Consider the following 11,117-nt stretch of genomic DNA (forward strand, 5'->3'; position numbering starts at 1 on the left):
ACTGTTTTAACGACTGATTAACACGTTCAGTTTGTCCGTTAGACTGTGGATGGTACCCAAATGTTAAAGAGAGTTTCATATTTAATGAGGCACAAAAACGTTTCCAGAAACGGGCGATGAATTGCGGTCCCCAATCAGAGACAATATCCCTGGGTAAACCATGGAGCCTGAACACATGGCGGAGAAATAAAACTGCCAACCCTTGAGCAGAGGGTAATCGGGGGAGAGCAATGAAGTGGGCCATCTTACTAAAACGGTCTACTACCACCCAAATGACTCGAAATCCAGCTGAAAGAGGAAGGTCCACCACGAAATCCATGGATATATGTGACCATGGCCTGAGAGGAATGGCTAAAGGTATGAGTTGCCCGACCGGCAACGATCGAGATACCTTGTACTGAGCACAAACCTGACAGGAACGGACAAATTCCCTTACATCTTTAGAAAGATTAGGCCACCACACTGAGTGAGAGATTAACTCCAAGGTCTTAGTGATACCCGGATGACCAGAAACCTTATTATCATGAAACTCAGCTAGAACAGTGCCTCTCAGAAATTCAGGGACGAAGAGACGATCTGCAGGAGTGACTTTGGGAGCCTGCTACTGAAGCTGGAATAGCTGTGTAAATAAATTCTGTGTGAGGCCAGACCGGATGACAGACGATGGAACTATGGGGGTAGTAGCCGGGTGGTTGTTGTGAACCGGAAGAAAACAACGTGACAGGGCATCGGCTTTTGTATTCTTGGAACCGAGCCTGAAGGTGATAATAAACCTGAAACAAGTAAAAAACAACGCCCAACGTGCCTGTCGAGCATTAAGCTGTTTAGCTGACTCAATATACTGCAGGTTCTTGTGGTCAGTAAACACCGTAATGGTATGCCTAGCTCCTTCCAGCCAATGCCTCCACTCCTCGAAAGCCCATTTAACTGCCAACAATTCTCGATTACCAACATCATAGTTGGATTCTGCGGAGGAGAATTTCCTGGACATGAAGGCACATGGGTGTAATTCCTGAGACTCCGGGTCTTCCTGAGAAAGGATAGCCCCCACTCCAACCTCTGAGGCATTTACCTCGACAATAAAGGGGAGCTCCGGGTTAGGGTGTCTGAGCACTGGAGCTGAGACAAAGGCCTGCTTTAAGGCCAGAAAGGCAGACTTGGCTTCAGGCGACCAATTGGAAGGGTCCGCTCCTTTTTTAGTCAATGCTACTATAGGAGCAACCAAATCAGAGAAGGTATGAATAAAACGCCTATAGTAATTTGCAAACCCTAAAAAGCGCTGAATTGCTTTTAAGTTCGTGGGTTGTGCCCAATTTAGGATGGCCTGGAGTTTTTTTGGTTCCATGAAAAACCCCTTAGGAGAAATAATATACCCCAGGAAGGACACTTCTGTGATGTGGAAATCACATTTCTCCAGTTTGGCGTATAAATGATTTCCCCGTAACTTCTAAAGGACCAGTCGCACATGGGTAATATGTTGTTCTAAAGACTCGGAGTAAATCAAAATGTCGTCTAAATAAACGACCACGGACTTTCCTAGAAAGTCGCGAAGGACGTCGTTAATGAGATCTTGAAATACAGCAGGAGCATTTGACAGCCCAAACGGCATCACCAGGTATTCATAATGTCCCGACTGTGTGCTGAAAGCCGTCTTCCACTCATCCCCAGATTTAATTCGGATGAGATTGTAAACCCCTCTAAGATCGATCTTGAAAAAGATAACGGCAGTCTGGAGCTGATCAAATAGTACTGAAATCAGTGGCAAGGGGTAGGTGTTTTTAACAGAGATTTTATTCAAAGCCCGAAAATCAATACATGGTCTGAGCGACCCATCTTTTTTCTCAACAAAAAAGAACCCTGCACTCAATGGAGATTTCGAGGGCCTAATGAAGCCTTTTTTTAGGCTCTCCTGTACATAATCATTCATTGCCGTAGTTTCCGGCCCAGACAGGGCATATAATCTCCCCTTAGGTAAAGAGGCACCGGGAACTAAGTCAATAGCGCAGTCATAGGACCGATGAGGAGGCAGAATATCCGCATTACACTTGGAGAAAACGTCGGCAAAGTCTTGATATTCCAAAGGAATAAGTTCTGGGGTGACTGCCGCAACCCGGACTGGACGGGAAATACATTCCTTAACACAAAAGGGACCCCATCGGGAAATCTCCCCAGACTGCCAATCTATGGTGGGATTATGAAAGGCAAGCCAGGGGTGACCCAGAACTACGGGGACAGCCGGACAATGGGTAAGGTAAAATTCGATTTTCTCTGAATGTAGGGCCCCCACTGTTAGTTATACTGGAGGTGTGCGGTGAGTGATTACCCCGTTAGAAAGCGGACCACCATCCAAGCCGTGCATGGTGATACGTTTATCCATAGGTATCTGTGGAACGCCCAAAGCCTGAGCCCAACCAAGATCCATGAAATTTCCCGCAGCTCCACTGTCGACGAAGGCCGACACCAACGAACTGAGGCTACCAAAGGAAATTTTTACAGGAACTAATAAGGAATCATTAGAGGAGATTAACTGCAGACCCAAGTGAACCCCCTCACAATTCACTTGGTCAGAGCGTTTCCCTGCTTATTCGGGCAATTACGTGCGATATGTCCCTTGCCACCACAATACAAGCAAAGACCAGAATTTAGCCTTCTGGTTCTTTCCTCTGGGGACAGCCGGGAGAGACCCATTTGCATGGGCTCCTCGACGTCCTCAGGGAAAGTATACACACATGGACTAGGCCTGAAACTAGCTCCTCTTTCAGCCCTCCTTTCCCGGAGACGACGATCAATTTTAATAGCAAGCTCCATGAGTTTGTCTAGAGTCTCTGGAGCGGGGTACTGAAGGACAAACCGAGGCGAAACTGACTGCGCAGGGCCGGATCATTCCAGCCACAGTCGTTCGACCAACGGCGAAACTCGGTACAATACGCCTCTGCTGGATTTTTCCCTTGCTTAAGTGCACGCAGGTAGCTCTCAGCCGACGCTTCTCTATCAGGGTCATCATACAAAAGGCCTAAGGACTTAAAAAAGGCATCTACAGATAGCAAGGCAACATCATCGGCTTTTAGCCCAAAAGCCCAGGTTTGTGGATCGCCTTGTAGTAATGACATAACAATCCCGACCCGTTGAGACTCAGTACCAGAGGATCGGGGCCTTAAACGAAAATAAAGCTTACAAGCTTCCTTGAAATTAAAAAAATCCTTTCGGTTACCCGAAAAACGGTCAGGTAGATGCATCTTTGGTTCTGGAATCATACTCGGGGAGGCTCGCAAAAGATCTTCCTGCGATCTCACCCGAAGAGTAAGATCCTGAACCATCTGAGTTAGTTCCTGAATCTGGTTGGCCAAAAGCTGGCTGGGATTCGGTCCTAATACTGCCGGATTCATGAGGCCGAATTTCAAAGCCCACCAAATACAAATAACTTTTTTTTTTTGTGTGTGTTTTTGGGCCGGTGATAATGTTACGTTCCTGAACTAGAAAGATGTTGTGAAGTGAGTCCAGAGCACCAGGACGTGACGCTGAAATAGGGAGAGAACGGGAATAGCCCCTAGCACCCTACCTCCGTTGTTTTACCCGTATGGTCAGTTCACGCCTTTCTTGGGCCCACGGCAGCCACGTTTGAAGGGCGGATTAGGTCTGCCCAACTCCGATGCCCCCTGGTCTTAGCGTGAGACAAAGCGTGAACCGAGACAGGATAATAACAAGGGGACCTCTAACTAACGCAAACAGAAGCTAGGGGCTACTAACTACCCTAAAACTAAATATATGTGCGGCACGCCGCCAAAAGAAAAGAACAACAAAAGATATCTCTATACTCTCCCCACACGGCACCGCCGAGTTCCGGGGAGGACAGTGAAAAGCGGAAACCTCCGCAAAAACCACCAATACAAAAAGTACCAAAAGGACTAAGCGGCCTAGGCCGCTACTCACGAAACCGGGAGAGAACCCCAACAAACGAGAACCCCCAGATGACTGCAACAGGTTCACTTGAACAAGAAGGATTCCCAGGACCGGCTTCAGAACTCCAGGACTCAGGAGCACAGGGAGCAGGATCGACCAGATACAGCTGACCAGGAACAGACGTTACAAGGCAGGAACAGCATACAGGAAGCTATCACCGGCGTCTGTGCCAGGTAGTGAGGGAGAATATAACAGGGAGCCCTCCAATAGCTGCAGCGAAGCTTAATTAGTAATGTCGTGCAGCTGCCCTGCTGCACGACCAGAGCTAACAGGTGTATAGATTGATAGGAAGCAACGGGGAACGCGGTTCGTCTGTGGCATCCCCGTTACTAAGGGTCCGGCGGCTACGCGCGCACGGCGTCCCAGCGTTGCCAGGGACCCGGCAGCTCAGCGCGCACGGCGTCCTGGCATTGCCAGGGACCCAGTGGCTCAGCGCGCACGGCGTCCTGGCGTTGCTAGGCGCCGGGCGGGCAGGAAGGGAGGTGCGGCGGCCGTGAGCGTCGCTCGGAAGCAGACCGAGCGGCGCCGCGGACCGCGGCACCTAACAGTAAGAAGAGACAGACGGGTGTATATTATGTAGTGTAGGAAGAGACAGATGGGTGTATGTTATGTAGTGTAGAAGAGACTGACAGATGTATATCATGTTGTGTAGGTAGAGACAGAAGGGTGTATATTATGTAGTGTAGGAAGAGACAGACGGGTTTATATTATGTACTGTTGTGTACTGTAAATATTTTTTATCAAATTAAATTTATGAAGTTCCTAAATGAAGTGTTGGCAAATTGCTGCATGAAGCAGTTAAAGCACACAGGGCCACCTTTTCATTTGGGCTTGATGGACAGTCTGGCAGGGTCCTCTTGAGTCTACAGGCTATATTATGATATTATGATATCTGAAGTTCCCATCTTTCCAGGGGTATCAGATTTTTTAAATCAACCCTGGTGAACTGGAGATATCTGTCTTTAAAGCGACAGTCCCCATCCAAGCCTGTTATTTGCTGTTTCCGGCTGGATATCTCAGGGGGATCCAGTCAGAATCCTGGCGCATAAAATACCGACCCCGCAATCCCAACAAGGATCCCAATACCAACGCCAGAATCTCTGCCCCCGAATGAGAGTTTGCCAGGGCTGTGGACAGGTAAGCCGTGGGGGGAGGTTAGGTTTAGGCTGTGGGATTAGGGTTATGGTTAGGCTCCGGGAAAGGGAGGATTAGGGTAAGGCTGCAAGGAGGTACGTCAGGTTTAGGTACCCCCGGGGAGAGTTAGTGTTAGGCTGCGGGGGAGGAAGGGGAGGTTTAGGCTGCAGGAAGGGGTGTTAGGTTTAGCCCCCCCCCCCCCCCCCCCCCCCGGCGAGGGTTAGGGACAGGCTGCAGTGCGGAAAGGGTTAGGTTTAGGCTGCTGAAAGGGAGGGTTGGAGTTAGGAGGCATTGGCGGAAAGTAAGTAAACTTACCTAGCCCCTGTTGAGATTCTCCCCATCGAGATGCTGCCGTCAATCTCCTGACCGCTGGCATATGATACCCAACCACTCTATGGGACTACAAGTGTCAGCGTGCTCTGGCGGCCCTTTCCTGCTCATATATTTGCTCATCTCTTTACTTCTAAGTACTCATCTACCACTAGATCTGACCACAATATGAGATATGACTATTTGCTGATAGTATTATCCAGTTCTGTTTTCTGGAGCGGCCTCAGATTTCAGCACACATTCAGGTTACACATTTGCATTATGTTCTTTCTAAAATAATATTCTGTCTTGCAGAACCTGAAGGTTTCTATGTACAGGGCCGTCCTCAGGGGGGGACTGCCAGGACTGCAGTACTGGACCCGGACAGAGAGGGGACTTGCTGCTGCAGCTGCCACCGCCATGGAAGAGACATAAAGAAATGACAATATGGACAAATACATACTGTAGAAACACAAGAAAGCATCATGTTTAAAACAAGTCAAAGGAAGGAAACATTATGTCTGCAGGATCATGGCAGACCAAGTAGCACACGGGGAAACTCTGGCTGACAGCAGTGAGGACAGGACTACTGTGTATATACAGTATATATATCTATCTGTGAGAGGTAGCTGGCTGGGGTAAATGTGTGTGAGGTGACTGGGACAGGAGTATATATGTGTGAGAGGTAAATGTCAGGGGTATTTGTGTGTGAGAGGTAGGTGGTTGGAGTATATGTGTGTGAGAGGTAGGTGGCTGGGACAGGAGTATATATGTGTGAGAGGTAAATGTCAGGGGTATTTGTGTGTGAGAGGTAGGTGGTTGGAGTATATGTGTGTGAGAGGTAGGTGGTTGGGACAGGAGTATATATGTGTGAGAGGTAAATGTCAGGGGTATTTGTGTGTGAGAGGTAGGTGGTTAGAGTATATGTGTGTGAGAGGTAGGTGGCTGGGACAGGAGTATATATGTGTGAGAGGTAAATGTCAGGGGTATTTGTGTGTGAGAGGTAGGTGGTTAGAGTATATGTGTGTGAGAGGTAGGTGGCTGGGACAGGAGTATATATGTGTGAGAGGTAAATGTCAGGGGTATTTGTGTGTGAGAGGTAGGTGGTTAGAGTATATGTGTGTGAGAGGTAGGTGGCTGGGACAGAAGTATATATGTGTGAGAGGTAAATGTCAGGGGTATTTGTGTGTGAGAGGTAGGTGGTTAGAGTATATGTGTGTGAGAGGTAGGTGGCTGGGACAGGTGTATATATGTGTGAGAGGTAAATGTCAGGGGTATTTGTCTGTGAGAGGTAGCTGGCTGGGGTAAATGTGTGTGAGGTGACTGGGACAGGAGTATATATGTGTGAGAGGTAAATGTCAGGGGTATTTGTGTGTGAGAGGTAGGTGGTTGGAGTATATGTGTGTGAGAGGTAGGTGGCTGGGACAGGAGTATATATGTGTGAGAGGTAAATGTCAGGGGTATTTGTGTGTGAGAGGTAGGTGGTTGGAGTATATGTGTGTGAGAGGTAGGTGGTTGGGACAGGAGTATATATGTGTGAGAGGTAAATGTCAGGGGTATTTGTGTGTGAGAGGTAGGTGGTTAGAGTATATGTGTGTGAGAGGTAGGTGGCTGGGATAGGAGTATATATGTGTGAGAGGTAAATGTCAGGGGTATTTGTGTGTGAGAGGTAGGTGGTTAGAGTATATGTGTGTGAGAGGTAGGTGGCTGGGACAGAAGTATATATGTGTGAGAGGTAAATGTCAGGGGTATTTGTGTGTGAGAGGTAGGTGGTTAGAGTATATGTGTGTGAGAGGTAGGTGGCTGGGACAGGTGTATATATGTGTGAGAGGTAAATGTCAGGGGTATTTGTGTGTGAGAGGTAGGTGGTTGGAGTATATGTGTGTGAGAGTTAGGTGGCTGGGGTAGGGCTGGGTTTATGTGTGTGAGAGATAGGTGGTTGGAGTATATGTGTGTGAGAGGAAGGTGACTGGGACAGGAGTATATATGTGTGAGAGGTAAATGTCAGGGGTATTTGTGTGTGAGAGGTAGGTGGTTGGAGTATATGCATGTGAGAGTTAGGTGGCTGGAGTATATGTGTGTGAGAGGTAGGTGGCTGGGGTAGGGCTGGGTTTATGTGTGTGAGAGGGAGGTGGTTGGCGTATATATGTGTATGTGAGAGGTGGAGCTGCCATGAGGGTATTTACATATCATACTGAAGTGGGAGAGGCAAGACTAAGGTATAATATAATCAGTATGATAGACTGACATGTTATAATAACACTGAACCCCACAGCCCAAACTTTGACATTCTTTTCTTTTTAAAAACTGGTTTACGCACTAATTGATGCTCAGTCCTGAGCCCCACAATTTTTGATGGAAGCACTGTCCATGACCCAACAGCTGAGGAACATGGGACCATTACTAACATAGGTACATAGAATGTGATGGCAGATAAGAACCACATGGCCCGTCTAGTCTGCACCTTTTTAACCTTTTGATAACCTCAACCCTATGTGAATCTTAATTCTTTGTAAGGATATTCATATGTCTAACCCAAGCATGTTACAATTGCTCTACTATATTAGTCTCTACCACCTCTGATGGGACAGAGCCTCCCGTGACTCATTCCCATGTGTACCTCCCCAGCCATTCACCTCACCGCACATCACTGATTCCACTTATTCACTACCCTTTCTGTGACTTAATGTTTCCTCTGATATCCCCTGATCCTCCCTCCCTCCACATGTCCTCATGAAAAATGTCTCCTTCCTGCAAGCTAAAAACACTTGACATATTTGGAAGTTTCTATAATTAATTCCCTTTCCTTTTCTGCTCCGAACTATACATATTAAGATCTTTTAGTCTTCTGGGTAAGTTTTGTGATGTACAGATACAGTACACTCACCCTTGGGACTACTACTGACCTAGATGGTCATCAACATGGGACCGCTACTGACCTAACAGCTGAGGAACATTGGACCACTACTGACCTAAAGGGTCATCAACATGGGACTACTACTGACCTAGATGGTCATCAACATGGGACCGCTACTGACCTAACAGCTGAGGAACATTGGACCACTACTGACCTAAAGGTTCATCAACATGGGACAACTACTGACCTAGATGGTCATCAACATGGGACCGCTACTGACCTAACAGCTGAGGAACATTGGACCACTACTGACCTAAAGGGTCATCAACATGGGACAACTACTGACTTAGATGGTCATCAACATGGGACTGCTACTGACCTAACAGCTGAGGAACATTGGACCACTACTAACCTAAAGGTTCATCAACATGGGACAACTACTGACCTAGATGGTCATCAACACGGGACCGCTTCTAACCTAACAGCCAAGGAACATGGGACTACCACTTACCTAACAGCTTGGCAACTTTGGACCATTACAGACCTAATAGTTGAGCAACATGGCACCACTACTGACCTGAGTAATGAAGAACCACTACTAGCCTATCAGCTCAGCAACATGGGGCGACTGGTGACTGAACAGCCGAGAGACATGGGACCACTACTGATCTAGCAGCTGAGGAACATGGGACAAATACTGATCCAACAGCTGAGGAACATGGGTCTACTACTGAAACATTAGGACAGATTCCTGTACATAAACAATGACTAATTCTAAAGTCAGAGCCCCACTCCATGGGGTAAATTGACTAAGATGGGAGTTCTATTCAAGATGGAATATTTCACTCCCCCCGTCAACCACCCTTCCCTCCCCCCCCGTATTGGGTGTCAGGCACCTTGGCGGCAAATCGTCAAATGTGTAGGGTCCAAAAGTGGCACAGACTTAGATTCATAGTCACCCCCCCCACACACACATCTGCCCCCATACACACACACACAATCATATACCCCCACACATCCCCTCACACACACACACACACACACACACACACACACACATCTGTTCTCATACACACAATCACATACCGCCCCACACACATCCCCTTGCACATACACACACATCCCCCCCACACACACACATCTGCCCCCGTACACACACATACCCCCACACACACTCCCCTCACACATACACACACACATCTGCCCCCATATGCACATACACATCTCCCACACATACACACACAGCTGCCCCCATACACACATACACATCTCCCACACATACACACACCTGCACCCATACACACACACAACACATACCCCCCCACACACATCTGCCCCCATACACACATACCCCCCCATCCCACACACACACACACACACACACACACACACACACACACACACACACACACACCTCCTGCCCAGCGGATAATGTATAACAAAAGCTATAGACTTATAGACAACTTATATTTAGGGAATTGCTTGCGCACTGAAGGCTATATAGCGGCTAAATGATTAGTTATAATACCTGCAGAAATGTATAATAGAAATCATATCTTGAAGATAGTTACCAAAAAATGAGGAATTGTGTTGTGTGAGCGGCTGGGGAAGACGTACCCATTACTGAGTCACGAGAATAGCGCACAAACCTTTACTTACAATCACACTGTAATGCTGGTGAGAAGATGTGTACGATTAGGAAACTATATTGTTACAAGGTGGTTAATAAACTGTTCATTATAATCCTCTTCATCCCAACTGTCACTTTCATAATATTCCAAATAAAATCAATAAAACAAAATGACACAAATCTCTGCAATTCTTCCCACTTCAGTGTTGCAGCAAATCTCCCCTGTTTATACCTGTAAGTGTTTCCAGGAATCCAGGAGAACACTTATATACGCACATCATTTCCTCCTGTATACCGCATATACACTCTGCTAGTCTCACATAAAGGTGTGTGTGATTCCGCAGTGATGTTGGAGCTTTGCCATGTGCCTAGGGCAGTGTACCATACTAATTACCCCTCATACTGTAAACTGCTGACACACCTCTATATAGCAATGTTCTGCCAGTGTATAAATATGTAATATCAGTGTAACGTATTATATGTCAGCGGATCTGTTCCTCACCTGCGGCTGTCGTCTGTCATTAAACAGAAGCAGAAAAACATATTTTTGATATATATCTAAATTACAGTAATTATGCATCCCTTGTCTAAGCTTCATAAATATATTTCCTCACATCACATCCCAGACTATGCTGCCTTCATCAGGTGGGAGTAATGTAGCACTGACTGGTATAATATCTGTGTGTCAGATGTTAGCAGCATTTTCCTCCCCAGTCGCTGCTTTCAGTTATCTTTTTCCTGCACAAGGCTGCAGGCCAGCTACAGTCAAGTATATTACATGATCCATATCCCACACTATGTTGCCTTCATCAGGTGAGAGTAAATAGCACTGGCTGGTATAATGTCTAGGTGTCAGATGTCAGCAGCAGTATTCTACAAAATCTTCCTATCAGCTATCTGCTTCCTGCACAAGGCTGCTGACTATAGATTAGTACATTACATGACCCAAACCCCAGACTATGCTGCCTTCATCAGGTGGGAGTAACATAGCACTGGCTGGTATTATGTACGGGCATCAGATTGCAGCAGCAGTATCCTCCCCAATCTTTCTATCAGTTATCTGCTTCCTGAACAGATACTTACATTACGTGACCCAAATACCAGACTGTGCTGCCTTTATCAGATAAGATTACAGTAATTAAGAACTGTCTGCTATAACACCTGTGAAAGGTGTCAGCAGCAGTGTCCTCCTCAGTTACTGCTATCAGTTATCAGCTTCCTGCAAAA

At 46.9% G+C, this 11,117-nt stretch overlaps 1 protein-coding gene across 1 annotated transcript in view; it reads left to right on the forward strand.

Annotated features, from left to right (window-relative positions):
- LOC135051004 (transient receptor potential cation channel subfamily M member 2-like) overlaps window positions 1-9,128 on the forward strand; it is a 41,000-nt gene extending 31,872 nt beyond the window's left edge. The window contains exon 6 of the mRNA XM_063957207.1: window positions 5,719-9,128. Within this exon, the coding sequence (XP_063813277.1) occupies window positions 5,719-5,846 (128 nt within the window). The 3' untranslated portion in view covers window positions 5,847-9,128. The remainder of the gene's footprint in view (window positions 1-5,718) is intronic.
- The last annotated feature ends 1,989 nt before the right edge of the window (window positions 9,129-11,117 follow it).

Source organism: Pseudophryne corroboree, chromosome 2, assembly GCF_028390025.1.
Source record: "Pseudophryne corroboree isolate aPseCor3 chromosome 2, aPseCor3.hap2, whole genome shotgun sequence".
Lineage (NCBI taxonomy): Eukaryota > Metazoa > Chordata > Amphibia > Anura > Myobatrachidae > Pseudophryne > Pseudophryne corroboree.